Raw genomic sequence first — 17,873 nt, forward strand, 5'->3', positions numbered from 1 at the left:
TCTTACCTTAACTTAAACTACTGTTTTTCTTATAATAATTAATCTAAATGCAACTACCACAAAATATTGCAATCTATTCTCATTCCTCATGCATATCTAGCCAACCTCTACCAATGTTTTTAGGTTCACATGTAGGAGAAATATTCCTTTAAGATTCCTTTTTTTTCTTTTTCAGAATTCCTTTTTTGACATATCTAATTTTTATTCTACTGAAAGTTGAAATAACATGGGAAAAATAGGTTTTGTTTCAACCTCCTTTCTAATCCTCCTCTCTCCTTAAAATGTCCTTTTTCTTTTAATGCATAAACAGATGTGTTATATGTAGAAATCTTTGTTATATTTCTGGGTGGCTTACTTATGCTTTCAAATTGATAAGTACAGCATCAATCAATCAACTGTAATGTTATATAGAACAATGACTGAACTTCAGGAATGTATTTCACCCTCTGCCCAAAGTGATCTGTTGTCCACTGACATTGTATACCATAAATTCTCACAACCAGATCCATGAATCCAAGTATTGTTTTAAAAGCCAGGTCCTGTTTAATTGGAAGGCAGTGCTTTTTTCTTATTAAGTATACAAAAAATATATATAAGAAATCATCAACTAAACTCACCGTAAGTGCAAATCATCTTACTAGCTTCCCTGAAGAGGAGAATTCCATTAGGAGATGACACATCAAAATTTAAACGCTGAGATCTGAGGAAAAAAGCAGCAACATATCTTTACATAATCTGATGAAACAAGCACTTATAATGTATATCAATAGTAATTCAACTCCTGAATTATGAGAGCTATGTAACCAAAATGGAGCTATTTAGATTTCAATAAGCTTGGTGAGGTTGTACGGTTGGCAGAAGCAGAGAAAATAACCCTAAAGGGAAAAAAAATTCTGACAAAAATAACCAGTGAGGCATCACAGGCACAAAATGATAGGTATATTTTGAGTTAAACTTGATTGAATGGACAAATGCTTGTCGTTTCATCTAGTCTCTTATCATTTCATCTAGTCTACTAGAATCTACTTGTCTCTAGTAACAAGCAGTTCTTCCATAAGCATCCCAATAATTTATCTGATACTCTCTATCTAGCTATCCATTGTCTTCTCTCTTAAGCTTTCCTTTCTCTTGCCTAGGATAATCATTTTTCCAGCCAATCATTTATCACAACATATGGGCAAAGCATGCAATTTGTGTATTATGGGAAGGAAATGATTGGGATGAGGAAGGGAAGGGAAGGGGAATGGGGGAATGGGGCATCTAGAAACAAAGACAATTAGAGTCAACAAAAATACTACCTATCTGTGTATGCATTATCTTGCTACTGCGTATTAACCCGTTAAATGTCTTGGGAAGTTCACCAATGCACTAATTAATGTCCTCACACTATAAATCTCCATCATGTCTTCCTAATCTTTTTTTAAATAAGTTATCAGAATCAATAAGAAAAATCCTGAATCCAAGCTTTCCCCCACTTCTCTAAAGATACACTTCAAATCTTTCAAAAACATGTAACCATGTGTATTACAGAGTATAAAGCATCATGATTTATATGTAAAAGCAAAAATCATGATTATTAAGATAAAAAGAAATATAGATGCTTGAATGATAGTAACATTTATTATTCTACAAATACTTATTCAAATTAAGCCTAAATCTAAGGTTTATTCATCATCCAATATGAGAATATTCAACATTTTTATTCCCAATATTAATGTAACTGCTGATCCCAACTTTCACAACTTTGATGGAATGTACATCAAGCTGTTTATCCATAGATTCTCCATGCAATCAATTTCTAATCAGAACTTTTGTAGGTGTGAGGGAATAAATGTATAGGTTCCAGATTTTCTCTCAAATATACGTAACTGCAAACAAGACTAGTAGTCAAGCTATTCTGCACTCATTCACTGATGGGAATGAATGGAGCACTCACTATATCAATTCAATATAGCTTGATTAACTAAATGTTCAATAGCTTAATTAGCAAATATCAGCCTTATGATATAAATACACATCATATAAGTGTGGTGGTATTTCTAATGTATTAAAAGTTACTTCATAGTCTCCTTAATTATGCTTGGGGAATGTACACGCTTCAAAAGAGGGCTATAAGGTGCCACATGATCTCTAAGCCTGACTGTTGATACTTCTTGAACTGAATCCGAGTTTGATTACTCAACTTTCATGTACCCAGCAAACTGTTACCAGCATACATTTGGACTCCAGAGAAGATACAGCTCTTTTAAGTCTAAAAATAAATATAGTTTGAAGTGGGTGCTGACTGATGGAAATAAAGACAATATGTACTTCCCACAAGACAGGAAAAATGTTTCATATCAACCTTAATATATAAATTAGCTCCACAAGATTGATTGTGAAGCTTAGCAAGTAATACAGTTAGATTTCCTGCTTGGATATTGTGGCAAAATGAATTAGAAACAATCACCTTGACAAAGTGAGGAAAACTTGTCTCTTATATATAATGCCACATATAGATAAACAAACAAGCAAACAAGTAAATAAAAATGTGGATCTCAAGGACCTACCACCTAGGAAAAAGTGACAAAATAAATAACATGAAAGGGGACAGAACAGAGATAGTGATGAACAAAGAAAGGTGTTATTTAGTTACAGAGAATAGAAATAACACCATCTTCCTTTGGTGATGAAGCTTTGAAAGCATTCATGGAACAGGTGAATTCTGAATTGATTTGAAGGAAGTGAAGGAGCTGTGGCATTTTGGGAAATCAAAAGAAGAAGCATGTATAAGATTGCTTCAGGGAGCAGGACATCTTTAGACAGTTAAGAACAGTAGAGCTAGAGATATCAGGTGATGCCTCAAAATATAGAAGTGGAGAGATATGCGTGGGCGGGGGATGTATACAAGATTTTGAAGGAAGGACAGAAAGCTTGTTCAGGATCTGAGGATAAAAAGGAAACATATAGGTGTCACATCATAAGCAATGACAAAGGCAAATGATATCAGGAGCAGAAACTCAAACCTGAAGTATATTACTCTTAAAACATAACTCAATATAAATAACTAAGCAAAATATTTAACTATTGTGGTTATGTTCTGGGATGGTGCAGTCATAAAATTTGATTTTTATCCTGCCTTTATTCGTTATAAATAACTCAAGGCAGAGAACATAACCAATGCTCCTTTGTCTTCCTGTTTTCCATAGAGCAACCCTGTAAGGTAGGCCCAAAGTCACTCAACTGGCATTCATAGCTAAGATGGGACAAGGGCTGCTACCAGTTTGCACTGGTTTGGGTGAACTGGATGCTAATTTTACATCTGGTTCGCCAAATCAGTTGTTACAAAAACTGGCTGGCCCCTCCCATCATTGCCACGCCCACCCAGCAACCAGGCAGAGAACCAGTTGCTTAAATTTTTGAGGCCCACCCTTGGACAAGTACTTACCATCTCCTAATTCCCAGGACAGCACCTTAACCACACTAGACCAAACCACCTCTATTATTATTGACTTTATTTAGTTAATAATGAAAATTCATTTTCTAAGAAAATAATTCAATTTAGATTGTTTGTTAGGGTTTTTTAAAAAGTCTTTGTGTGACAAATGGACTGGTTGCAAAAGAAACTATTAGGAAGAAATAAACTTGTTTCAAAGTCAGAGCCTTATTCTCCATGTATTCCCCTGCTATTTCAGACATTTCCTAAATGAAGGAATGGGACAAAACATCATTGTTTTAAATGGACAAATTAGAGAAATGTTCTTAAAATTCCAGAAATTCTGAATTCTCTAACAGAGGCTAGGATTTTGTGATGCATAAGGAACACTTCATAATACTTTCTATTCTACAAAGTACAAAACAGTAACACCTGGCAGATATAAATAATGGAAGCAATTCCATTTTATCAAATTGCACAATTTAATACTCTGTAACATATTTCCACCATGTCAAAGTGTATTGTACTGTGCATTTTAACCTGTAAAACTTAATGCTGTACACAACTCAAGAAAAAGAAACTCATCCCCAATGATGATGTCTAATGGGAACAATATAGACTTTCTGAATACCAATAGGTAAATTAATATAATGAATATGCAAAGTATTTCAATGAGGTTTCCTTCCTTTAGAGACTTAATCTTATACCTCTTTGTCTTGTTTGGAATTTCTCAGATTTGTAAAGGTTTCTCTTGTACCTTTTCCTTTAAAGCTACATTTTATAGCTAGCTAGCTAGATAATAGCTAGAAAGATATACGTAGATATATTAAAAATAACTCCCTTTTAAAAGCCCCTTTGGAGAAGCTTAATATAGGTCAATGTTAAAATCAACCAAAGTCACCCAATCACCTGGTATCTATTTAAGATGTGTTATATGTAAAACATATTCATTCAATGTTTAGTTAATAGACTGAGTTGACTTAGAATACTTTAAAAACTGTCTTCAATTTTGATTAAGATTGGCCAACTGTTTGTGACAGTTAACTCAACCATTTAAATACAGAATATACTTTTTTTAAAAAATAAATAAATAAATATATTTGCAAACACACATTTAGTTTACAACAAGATTTTGAGTGCAAACTCGGTTTTGGGAGTTAAATCCACAAGTCATAAAGTTGCCAAGTTTGGGGACTCCTGTACTAAATGGTTCCCTCTCAGCCTAACCATTATACGACCCATTAAAAACTGTAGACAATAATTGAAAAGTTCAATTATTCAAGTTCAGAAAAAGGGAAAAAAGCCGTTGCTCATATGAAGATAGGATAACTGTGCTGGGTATTTCTGTTGGAATTATGTAGTAAATTGTCCATTGTTTTCCAATAATGTAATACTTTCTCAGAGCTAAAGTAGATTGGGCTCCCTTTCTTAAAGGATGTATCCAATGTGTGTGGATGTCTACCAAGGAAATCAGGCAGTCCTGATTGGCTTCCTATAGAAATCACACTATATCAGTGTTTTTCAACCATGGCAACTTTAAGACGCTAGGACTCTCAGAATTCACTAGTCAGCCAGAATTCCCCAGCCACTGTTCCTTTGGTGGCATGCTACCAGATCAGCCCAGTTCTGCCAAGCCGGTAGTGCTATGAGCAGCAGAGACCAAACTGGTTCTCTCCACTGCTCTGCTGTTGGGCCCACCTGCCTGCCCAGGCTCCCATATTCACCTTTATCTTCTGCTTTTGAAGCGCAGCTGCTTTGCACAGCACAGAAGAGTGCCGCGCGGCAGCTGTTGAAGCAACCGGGAGAGCGCAGGCTTGCAGGAGATAAGTTGGAACACCTCTGCATCTGTGCAAACACCTCTGCGCCTGAGCAAAGTGCGTGTTTGGCGCAGGCGTGCATGCAAAGTGTATGCACGTGCGCAGAGCACACCCACCAAACCGATAGTAAAAGTTTTTGAATGCCACCACTGCACTGTTCTATATTCATGGTAGTCAAGAGAAAGCATCTTTGCAAAGAGACCAGCAAAGTTGTTTATCTCCACCATTTTGTTGGAGTTACAACAGAAAAAAATCAGAAAAGTACAGATAAAATCATAGAGCTGATTAAAATTTCATCAAATTTAATCTGAATGAATTTGCATAGGATAGTGCTACATTAAGCAGTTTAAAATGAGCAAATGTTAATGAACAAATAGCTGTAAGTAAAGCTTTTCAATATTAATTTGATTGCACAAAATCCTCACAAATATGGTTTCTAGTAATACAAAATTTTGTTTTGAAGCAAATCCTGCAGTTGTTGATATAGTTAAGAGAACTATCAAGCCAATTAAATGGAAGCAACTGTACCTGTTTTGCATCATTTCAGCCATAAGCTTCAAGATTGGTGTTGTACATGCTGGTTCGCAATACCAAAGTTCAACAGCTGTTTGAAGAATGGGAAGATATGACGGGTAGCTTTTGTAAGTTATGTTAAAGATTCAAAATAAATGACATGCATCATGTAAGCTTAAAAGTCTACTAAAAACACAGTTAAAATTGGGTCTTTTCTTTAGTATCTATAAATTTTCATTAAAGCAAAGCCAAAATGCTTATATAATATAAAGATGTAACATACACTGACAGACCTTGTTTTATAGTTGCATATCTATTACATTCTTACAGTATGATGTTCAGTTTTATTATTTTTTAAACATTTTTATATCTCACCCTTGCTCTTGGAGGTAAAAGTTGCATTTTATTCATATAGTCTAACTAACTTCTCACCAAAGTACACCCCCACCCAACATTTTAATTCAATCATAAGCAATAATGTCTTCAAGTTTTATGAAGAAAACTTAAGATAGCAATACTTTCAACACCCTTATAACGTATGACAGAAAGAAATGTTCCTATCACTGTTAATGTTAAAATCATTGATATATTGCATGCCATTCACAACCAATCAGTGCTAAAAGATCATTCCTTCGGTACAGGAACCTATCAGAAAACAAGGTCAATGGCACAGAAACATTGAGAGGATCAAAGAATTCAGATCATGGGATATATCATCTTGCTCTTCTCTGCCTTGGCCAGGCCTCACTTGGGAGTATTGTGCTCAATTCTGCACACCTCAGCTGAAAAAAAAGGACATGGATAAACTGAAGCAAGGGCTAACAAGATGATGACAGGAATGGAAACCAAGTCCTATGAGGAATAAAAGACCTAGGTAGGTTTAGCTTGAGAAGATTGAGAATGGACGTAATAATTGTCCTCAAATATCTGAAAGGCTGTCATACTGCAGAGAGCTGGAGGTATTCTCACTTGCTCCAGACAGGAAAACTAGAACTAATGGGATGGAATGTTGAAGACGGAGATATAGATTAGACATTAAGAAGAACAGTATCGATTAGTGGAATAGAATATCACGCAGAATGATTTCTTCCCTTTCACTAGAGGTTTCCAAATGGAGGTTGGATAGTCATCTACTGGGGATAGTGTAGTAAATGCTGCATCATGCAAGGATTGGACTGGATGACCTCTCAGGTACCTTCTAATTCTATGAGGCAAAGTGAGGAGCTGAACTCCAAGGGGAACAGTCTTCTAACAGATTCTTGTGATGCAGCTTTGCATGGACAGAGAAGGGTGTTTGCAAATCCAGGAACAATATGCACTAGATTTTCTTGAATCTCATATTGAATCAAGCATGCTGTGGCTGAATTTAAAATCTATGGTTAAGCCAGGATTAAAAAACAACAGTATAATGCTAAGCCACAATGTGTGAACCCATACAATATACTAAGCCAAAAACAAACTATGAGTTACCAGTGTCTGACCTATCTATTCTATAGCTCTCTGAAATGCAGAGCAAAGTAGAATTTGCTCTGCGGTGACTATAACAAAACCTGCACCTTACCTAAAGCTTCCTGAACATTTGGAAAGGCTATAATAATGGAAATAAAGAAAAAGAAATCTCTTTGCATAAATATTTATGTTTTCATACATGGAAAATGGTAGTGAGAGGAAGAAAAGAATCAAGAGACTGACAATTTTTTTTTCAATTAGAAGTAAGTTTTACCAATTCCATCAATCACAGTGCTTTTGTAAATGGATGTTGAGCCTTATTCTGCTATGTTGGCTACGTGTTGCCTGAATTTTCAGAATTTAAGAAACTGAATTGTTTGTAGCAAAGCACTTAAATTTAACTAAAGCCTCAAAAGATGTACAATTTATTAAATGAAATATGGAACTATACAATTATGGAAAAATAATTCACTGCATTCTAATTGTTAGGTTCAGTTGCACAAGTTTTTATTAAAAAAATACTGTTTCTATATGTTTAGGCATGCTCCGTACAGCCAATATACCCAATTAACTAACCAAGACAAATCAACGTCTGAACTGGAATCCCTGAATCAGACAGTTTGACATATCAATATTTCAGGAGAAATGTATGACTTCCATATTTATATTTTTAATTCTTCATCCTTATTTTCCTTTTTATAGAGGAATATACCAAGCCGAATCTATAGCTTACTATCAGAAATGCCTTTAACATATTTTGAGATATTTTAATAAAGCTTTATGAGAGATCAAATTTGTTACAACTTTGTAACAGATTTTTTTTTATTACACATATTTGCTCTTCATCCTTTGCCCAGAGGGAAAAACTATAAATCTTTTCTCAACTGAATGAACACCATTTATCATATTCATTTTCTTGTCAATACAATTATGAAAAGCCTTTGGCCTTTTTCCAAGGAGTCTGATTTGTTATGGAAACCCAATTAGTATAAGCAAGCCTGCTACAAACAATTCCATTCTGCAGGATAACGTTAATGTTCTTGCTCAGCTAGATACTTCTAAGCATTAAAAGAGAACCCTTCCATATATATAATGATTCCATGGTCAAAGATCAACTTAGTAATATTATGGATTCTGCTCATTTTTGCCATCTAGTGGTTAAAAGTCATATTCAGAGCTGTCTAGCCAAAGTGAAAATTCAAGAGAGATACAAGTGTTTCTAAGAATTTTTTTTAGTTTCTTATAAACATTTATTCAACTGAAGCAAAAATAGAAAGCCGTTTAGCAGAACAGCTGGATACTTGTGCATCTTTTACTGTTTTACATTAATTTTGCTGTTAAATAATTGATCTCTATGTTATTTTAACTTTTGTTTATATATTTGTTTTTAAAATAAGGCTTTTCTAATAGCTTTAAAATAAAATAATCTTAGTATTAAGAAAGGAGAGCTTATTTTAAAGAGTTTTTATACATATGAGAATGAAACCCTCCTCCCAAATATTGTCTAAGATGATTTCAAATAAAGTCAAAATGGAACACTGCACTATCAAAACTACTCTTCGAAGTTCTCCCTAAACATGAAGTCCAGATGGATGGATCCTAATATAAGCACTCCTGATTTCATTAAGGGAGACCAGTTAGAAGATTCTAAGGAGACATATAGCCCCCTTTCTCTTGAAAGTCATATGCACTAACTAATGCTAGTAATCAAGTTACACAAATTGTTACTTTGGCTCTTAAACAGAAATGATAACACAACATTGGTAGGATAGAAATCAATTTTTGCTTTCTATTAAAATAAAACAGAGAACACTATCAAAATCTGCAAGTTTTGCTAGCCTAGACCATTTATGATGTAATATGAGACCGCATAGCATCAAATGAAATCAATGCATCTAAGCATGATTCCTGCAATAAGTATAGGAAAATTAAGTGTACAACAGGATAACTTATACATACTTTAACTAAGCAGAGACATATCACATCGTAAATTAAAGGGCTATAGAATTATTAAAGCACTTGCAGGGTTTCAAAACGTTTAGGGATTAAGTGTGGTGTAACCCCCACCCCAAAAAGTGACCTTTTTGTGGTCTCTCTCCAAATGTTGCCTTCCCAGTTAATGGCATGAGTGCAACTGTACTGTAATTTTAGCTGATTACATATTAGTTCGTTTAGCTTTGTTTCCTCTTCCCCACTGTGCCATGCTATTAAACGAATGCAAAGGACGTGGTATCCCTCTGTGCACAGAACTGGTATTGTCATAGTGTAATAAGGATACATCCAGTCAAACAGCATGGTGTAGCTGGTCTTTGTGTTCAGAGCAAAGGCAATCCCTCGAAGATCTCTTGCCAGTCCGATCAACATACGCTGTCAGTGGGAAAGAAACACAGTAATTGATTTTCACGTTAGCACTGAGCAGATGGAGTAATGATCAACCAGTAATGAGCACAATATTTGATTTTAATTCATTAGTGTAAATGTCTTTTTCCCCCCTCTAAAGAATGCGAGGGCTTAAGTCTCCCTCTTAAATGTTAATATTCATCAAATGTTTACAAATATATGATAAAGGGTTCCACAGAATAATGTAACTGAGTTTAAATATTGGATATAAAATCATGTAATATTTTAAAGCTGAAAATGTACATCTATGAAAATGTATGGCATTTCCTCCCTCCTTGCTAAATTGAGGATTTTTACGGATGAAACTTTCCTAACTTGATCATCATTCAAAATAATTTGAAGAAAATGCATTAGTTCATTTTATGTTTCAACTAAAAGTAGTTGATGAGCAGGAAACATGAATAAATTTCCATAAATATTACTGAGCATATTCAATACATTAATAATAAATGCACTGAAAATATTAGTTTAAAGTGTTTCAGATTTTAAATGTTGACTGTTGTTAATTGAACAGATGCTGAAACCATTTAGTAGATATTCTCTAAAAATCATACATAGAGTTCAAGATTCATGGGTATCTCCTCTCTTGCAAATGTTTTAAATAACCAGTTAAGATATCAGAACTGTGTAATTTCAGAAACCTCAAAAGAAAAGAATGATAATTGGTATTATGATCAGTATATGGGTAGTTTTACTACCATACTAAGTTTTTGGTACATAGAAATTATTTGAATGTAAATCTTTTAATTTTTTGTAAGATATACACAATTTGCTTGTAGTATACTTATCACAGTAAGTCTGAAGTAGTTTTTAATCATAGATCATTCCTAATAAAAAAAATCTATTATATTAAATCACCCTTCTGGGTTCAGATAACTTTTCCAGCACAATTAATTCATGATAAGAGCAAAAGAAAATCTATCTACATTAAATACTTCAATAATATGTCCTGTAAAATGTAAAAAAACCCATTTCAACTCAATATACACAATTCAATCCAAATAGTTACCCTGATTTTGTTTTGTAAAATTACAAAAGAAAATGTTTACTCCAATTTGCCAAATATATAATTCAACCATAATTCTGAATAGGCAAAAAGAGAAATTGGATGGACACTGCCAAATGTCACAGTAACATCAACTATCAAAGGAAGAAAGGTAATCAGATAAGGTGTTCTGAACTACAATATTACTCTGAATCAAAATGAGCTCTCCTGGAGCTTTGTAAGATTAGATTACATAGAACTTAATTCTCAAGCATAAAACTGTTGTGCGATATACAAGTGTACGCCTGTCACACTCTGCATTTATTCTTGATCTTGCTGTCTACTCACATACAGACACCCAAACAAATACTTTTTTTTTCATTAACATGATTATGAAGAAGTTAAGAGTAGGAGAAATAGCTTAGTTTCTCATAGTAAAATGTTCTCATAAGAGAAAGTGGAATATTAAAAACATCAGAAAGAACTCTGAGAAAAACTGGAAGGAGAAGTTTGATAAGAGGGGATACAAATGGTTGGCATGACCTAAAATGGATCTAGGCAGCGTTAGCTATTGAAGATTTGTTACTGTTATAAAGTAATGTGGCTGGTTAACCTAAGTTGGACTAAATTATAATGTATTATTGAAAACTAGCTGATATGGGGGGGCAAGTCCAGAGTTGCTGAAGAAAATTGTTGGGTGAGAAGACTCACTGAAAATAAAGAGGAAGAAGCATCATAGGTGTTCTCAGGATTCAGCCCTTTTGAGCTGCTGTATGAGAGAAAGGGGAATGGGTTGTTAGACGTAAGGAAGGAAAGCTGACTAATATCAAAGAGAAGTGTGCACTATTGTTTGTCCTTCAGAGATGATCCTTCTGGCATTGAACATGACAGAATATGAAGATGTTCGGCTAGCCAGAAATGTGAAGAGAAGGCCTACGCCAGTCTGAATGGCAAAGACTGCTGCCAGCATATTCAGTTTTTCTTTATTTCTGAGAAGAAAATTAGAAATAGCCATGTAAAGGCATGCTAAATGAAATGAGAGAAAGCTTAGGTTGCATTCTTGAGTAGAGGAAAGAAAAAGCCAGAAACATAGGAGGTTTCTGGTAGGGTAGAAGAAATGAGGTAGAAACAACCTTGTTTTGTTTAGCAGTGAATAATTCTTGCTAACTTTTTCTAAGAAATGTGGCAAAACTGAAAGTAGCTTGCTTATTTAGATGCTATTTGGTTTAATAAAACAGAAAAGAAAATATCCAGAAGAACTGCTTTTGTAGTATGTCTTCCATTAAATCCTATGAAGCCCCAGAAAGCTGCAATGACACGTACTGTAACAACTTTATTATCTGGAAAATCTCAGTAGGTCAGTTTCAGGGTTTTTGTTTTTTTTTAAACTAAATTTCCAATCATGAGGACAAAGATAATAGGCTTCACGATGAAATTTTCAAAGGATACACAGCAGGGGAAAAATAGCTACCAATAAATAGTTCTCTGCTTTCTCCCTAAACTTATAGAATTAGAAATTATAATTCAGGAAAAGCAAATATATTTTCAGTATGGAACTGAGACAACAAGACAGTTGTGGAGCTCCTCCCCACTACTAACAGGTTAAATCACTCAGGTTGTCAGTGAAGAGAGGAGAGGATTATTTATGCTCATCTAGTTTTGTTGGTTGGACCCCTGAAAATCAGGAGTGAAAGTAGGAGCTGCAAAGAGACAGATAGATGAGAGAAAGTGAAGAGGGCAATGAAGTAAGTTTAGGAGTAAATAATCTACACGGAATTGTTTTAGAAGAAGGGGGGTGAACAATTTGGTGCTAGTCCCTCTTTCTAGGCTTATTAATTGGATAAATGGTTTAGATATTAATATATCAAACACTTTGTCACATTCCAATTCTATTCTCATGAACCAATGTATTTCAAAGTGTAACCTATAGCTTATATATAGCTTCTTGAATTCCTCATGCCTTACAAAATTGACAACATATTCCATCATGTGTATACTATAGCATTATGTGCTCCTTTTATATATTTTTACTACTATTAACCATTACTCTATGCCATATGCTATATAAATAAAACTAGGCCAGCTGCTTCAGGTTGTTATCCATGTATAATGGGTCTTATGCCTCCATGGTCTTGAGAAGGAATCATCAGACATTGACAAATCCTTTTCATGTGAGAAACTCTTGACAATATTTGATATATGAGAAAAAGTGAAATCATATTCCAATGGATTATTTAGCTGTTTATAACAGCAAATACGGTAAACATATAGAACATTGTTATCCAAAGTTAAAATAATGGGAAAAATCATAAAGAACATTCTCACTATACAAAAAGTCCTGCTTACTCTATATTGTAATAAAATTGCTGAATGATTATACAAATATTTGCTGAGAGCAAACATCCTAAAAGTAGGGATATAAATGTAGTTATTTACAGCAGCCAAAACTTATTTAGGAACCAAAGACCCATTTATTAGCCTATGGCAGACTTTAAAAATGGCTCTTAAGTTCATATAACTGAATTCACATAAAAGAATAGTTTCAAGGTGGCATTGCTTGAAGAAAAAATGAAAATAAGCCTTTGGTATTCACATTATCAACTGGGTTTTCGTTAAAGGTGATATAAAGAAGAATGGAGCAATAGAACTTGCATTCAGGTTCCTTATTTTATCTAAGTGGTCCCCAAACATTATGGCTCCACGGATTGGCAGTGGCGGCAGGAGATGGCTTTGCACGCGCAACTTAGATCCTGTACATACAGAAATGAATGCCTGCCACTTGCACGGCCCAGTTCCCAACAGGCTGTGGACCAATACTGGTCCACGGGCAAGAGATTGGGGACCCGTTTTATATCCTGCCATCTTATGTGACCTAGGAAAGTGTCTTATTTATGGTTACTCCTGGATTTGGAATCTCTTCCACTGCCCCTCCCCCCGATATATGACAGGTCCCGACTCTGCTTACTTTTAGGAAACAGACCTGGCTCCCACCTCAAGGCATTAGGGACCAGTTGAGAGGAGTCCCCTTTTGCTTGTTTTGCTATGGTCTTGGTTGCCATTGTTGTCATTTATATTTATATATTGTATGTGTTTTAATTTTATGTGTGGGTGGAGTTTCTCTGTTGTTGTTGTTGTATGCCCCGATACAGATTGTTTGAATGGGCGGTCTTGCAAATCCAGTAAATAAATAATAAATACGTTCTTTCCCTGTGTAGAAAGCACCCTATGTTTTTGCTCACCTTATTATCATAACCATATTACAGTTACAGAATGGGATCCATTTTAGTAGTACATCTTAATAATCCAAAAGATATACTTCAAGTCTGAATATGGAAAAATGTGCAAACACATTTTTTGGTAACTAAACTTATGCACAATTTCATTTTCAAATGAAAGTTGCATATTTTACAACTAACTATAAAGAAAAAGAGAACTATTCTTAAAATTACTCTTCTGGGATTATGTAAAAGGCAATCTCTTGATTTTCAAAAACTCTTAATTTTATGGCTTTCTATGAGGGAGATGGGCAGTTCAAAATGTGATAAAGTTATTCAGAGATAGGAAAGGGGATATCAACAGAACATGCAATTTCTGTATACAGCAAGTCTATGTCAGTCTAACTTGCTAGCTAGATAAGATACCATTCAACACCCCAAAACAGGATTTTATAATGGAAACATCTGATAGACTTTTAAGTATAGTAGTACTTCTGGGTGCAGCTATATTATTACCTTCATAATTCTGCTCTATAATAACAGCCAAGAAAAAGGTGAGGGGTCATAGTGCTTTGTCTTTAGAATTAAGATGGCTGTCTTCTTCATCCTTACAGCAGACTCTTAATTCTACAGACACGTCTTAATAACCTCTAAATAGTTCCAACAAAAGAGCCATGTCAGAGGAATGAGCAGGCCCCAAGGTGTTTCAACTGGAGTGTTTTCATCTGCCTTTATTGCACTATCCCTCTCCAGAATTAAGGCAATAACCTGTGATAAATTATTCAGGAACTGCTACAGGGATCAAAGCAAAATCATTCTGTTAAAGTGCTGTTTGCAACATTTGGCACTTAGTGTGAAAACTTTTAATGTGTGCAAGCTGAAATCAAGGATTTTAAATAATTCAACAGTTTTGAGTTTGGGTGAACCAGCTATAAATAGCACAATGCTATTTAACAACTCTTCCTCAGACACATTGTTTTACTTGTTCTTTCAAAACTAATCACATCATAAATAATATCAGAATACACTGACATTAAATAGAGAAAGTCAGCATACTACTGAGCAGAATTTCCAGGTCCAATCTAGGGGATTAAGAGAATAGAGTTGAGGAAAATAAGCTATCCTTTTGGAACATGAGTTTTCCTATTCCAGCTAATGCCGTCACATGAAAAATGTCCCCATGTATTTTGTTAGCATCTTCTGGAAAATAAAACTGAACATATGCTTTATGAACCCTATTGCCAATTACAGATATGGTTCAAGAATGATAAGCTATCTTCCCTCAATTATATTTCAACTACACATTTCAGATGTATAAAAGCCAATTAGAAACCACTATTAGAAGTCACAAATTAAATGAATTTGGCAGTCACAGACCATTTTCTAAGTGATATTTTAACACTGTCACCTCCCTGCAAACAGGAATGCTAAACATTTTACTCAAGACCAGAACAGATTATTTTTATTTTCATCCCTTACAAAACAGAGTACCTGAAAGCACTTTACACGTATTATTTATTCATTAAGATCTAAACAAAACAAACAAACAAAAACGCTCCTTTAACCTAATAAATGATGTTTAAAAGATTTTGGTAGAAAAGTTGACTTTACGATAAAGCAACAAATCTAGTTCTTTAGCAGTGGCTTAAAGCATGAAGTTTGTGTTTATACAAATTAGACAGATGGTGCTTACAGTAGAATTTACTAAAGGTCTGTCACAACAAATGCAGCCAAGCTGCATATTTAATCACTGCAGAACCTTGTCTACCTGCAGCTGCCAACTGCTAATCCAATTTCCCTGATAAATGTGGCAAGAGACACGATCAGCAATAAAGAGCATCTAACTCCATTTTCCTGCAGGGCGTCTTTTGATGAACATTTAGGACGGAAGCAAGGAGTGCACTGTGTGGCCCGGCTTGTGGCAGCTGCATGCATTCTGAAGGCATAGTTCTCAGGTTACTCACTTAATTCTGCCACTATCATTATGTTGCTATTGATCTCAGTAGCTCTTGTCTACACAGCATTACTCTAGATGGAGCTGAATCAGGCAGTTATCATGCATCAAAGTTGCTCAAAAGCCTGGAGATTTCCCCTTAATTACTTGTGATTTTATTTGCAAATACCGTTAAAGTGTAATCAAAGCAATCACTTTCTAGGGTCATTAAGAACTTGCTAGTTTAGGGATATAACACTGGAACTCCATTAAAAAACAACAATAGCATCCCCAGTAAGAATGCTCCTGTGTCAAGTAAGACGGTACATGAGCACTGTGTTTTCAATACTGATAAAGTCTGTAAGTGACAACAGATTGCAATCTTTCATCAGGGTTATGTAAAACGCAAATCTTAATTTTAAATGACACTATAGATCAAATAATGAAATAGAGCACATATGATATTTGTATCTAATGAGGTTTACCCAAATCTGTAGGTGGGTTAATGGTCATTGTAGTCCAACATATATGGATAGTATTAGGTCTGGGTCTACCAGCTTAAGAGTAAATTGGCAATGCTTATTTTAGAATGAAAAATGAATAATGATATTAATTACAAAAGTATCTAGAGGATCTGATGAACACATTTCATATACTTTTCTTAAACAGCTGCTAATCAAATCACCAGTTTTATCATGATTTAACACATCTAATCATTTATGGTCACATTTTTATAAGCTTTTCAAGAGTTTGAAAGAGGGGATGCTTCTGTCATCTCTTTCACTGTGAATCCAATCTAACTGGACAATTTTCATCCTGTTTCCAACCTTTCATTTATAAGGAAGGTTGTTCAGTGAGTAGGCTGCAATTCCATAGGGTTCCCAAAAAAGTGTATTATCTATGGATTCAGGTCTGGCTATAACAGACAGCACTAGGTTGCACTTGTTAATGATTTATGGAGGGAACAAGATGTGGATAGTGCATCCAAACTGGTCCTCCTCAATCTCTCAATGGTTTTTCATATCACTGGTCATGGATATTTCTGATCCATGAAGTGGGAGTTGGGGATGGAAGACACAGTGTTACATATCTCCTGCCCTTATTATTATTTGTAGAGTGCTGGGAAAGGTCATCTGATAGCAGGGAGTGAAGTATAATTAGCACGTTGGTAATAGTTATATATCTTTGCTCCTGGACATCTAAGTGATGTTGTCAACAATACTTCTCAGTGCCTGGAGCCTGGAAGAGGAAGAACAAGCTCGGGTTCAATTTTAGCAAGATTGAGCAACTGCGAGTTTTGAGTCCTCATTGTCTGAGAAATGGAAACTTTTGGAGTGGGGGGAGGGGGAATGACACTCTTCTGCTCAGGCCTGGTATGCAATCTGGAGGTCCTCTTGGGCCTCTGGATCCAGCTCCAAGGACAAGTGATAGGTGTGACCATGGATCCTTTGCACAACTCTGTCTAGAGCACATATTGTATATGTACCGGGACCAGGAGGGCTGCTTGTCATTACTCATCTCTTGGCTGAACCATTGCAATGTAGTCTACGTGACTGCCCTTAAAAACTTTCCGAAAGCTGCAATTGGTCCAGAATGCAGCAGCACAGATAGTCATGGGTACTTATCAGTATATCCATGTAGCATCTCATTAATCTGCTACACTGGCTCCAGTAGGCCTCAAGGCACAACGAAAGGTCCTGGTTATCATTTATAAAGGCCTACCTGGTGTAAGACTAGGTCACTGTGGGGATATCTTTTTCTCTGGTTATTTCTGCCCATCCCACATATTCCAATAGAGTGGGCATGCTTCAAATATCTTCTGTAAAACAATGTCATCTGATAGAACTTAGGAAGCATCCCTTCTCTGTGATGGTTACTGCCATCTTCATCTCCACTTGACTTGCTGCAACCTTGCTAACCTTCAGGAAGCCCTGATTGTTTCCTCAGGCATGGGGATTAGAAGAGAAAGAATGATGTTAGATGAGAAGAGCTCATCCAATGAACTGGAGGTATGTTCTATATTTGGTTGGATTTTAATTGTAGAAAAGCCAATTTGGTCCAGTGATTAAAGCACCAGGCCAGAAAACCAGAGACTGTGAGTTCACTTCCTGTGTTGGCCATGAAAGCCAGCTGGTGACTTTAGGCC

General features: G+C 35.3%; 1 protein-coding gene across 3 annotated transcripts in view; it reads right to left on the bottom strand.

Moving 5' to 3' along the window:
* The window catches only part of RANBP17 (RAN binding protein 17), a 182,129-nt gene that overhangs the window by 43,868 nt on the left and 120,388 nt on the right, over nucleotides 1-17,873 (bottom strand). For all 3 annotated transcript variants that reach the window (XM_026710357.2, XM_087918698.1, XM_087918703.1), the window contains 3 exons: nucleotides 9,473-9,561; nucleotides 5,761-5,868; nucleotides 618-700 (listed from right to left, as the gene is read on the bottom strand). In XM_026710357.2, coding sequence (XP_026566142.1) covers nucleotides 618-700; nucleotides 5,761-5,868; nucleotides 9,473-9,561 — 280 coding nt within the window. The remainder of the gene's footprint in view (nucleotides 1-617; nucleotides 701-5,760; nucleotides 5,869-9,472; nucleotides 9,562-17,873) is intronic.

This window comes from Pseudonaja textilis, chromosome 1, assembly GCF_049901715.1.
Source record: "Pseudonaja textilis isolate UNSWEBS1 chromosome 1, rPseTex1.2, whole genome shotgun sequence".
NCBI lineage: Eukaryota > Metazoa > Chordata > Lepidosauria > Squamata > Elapidae > Pseudonaja > Pseudonaja textilis.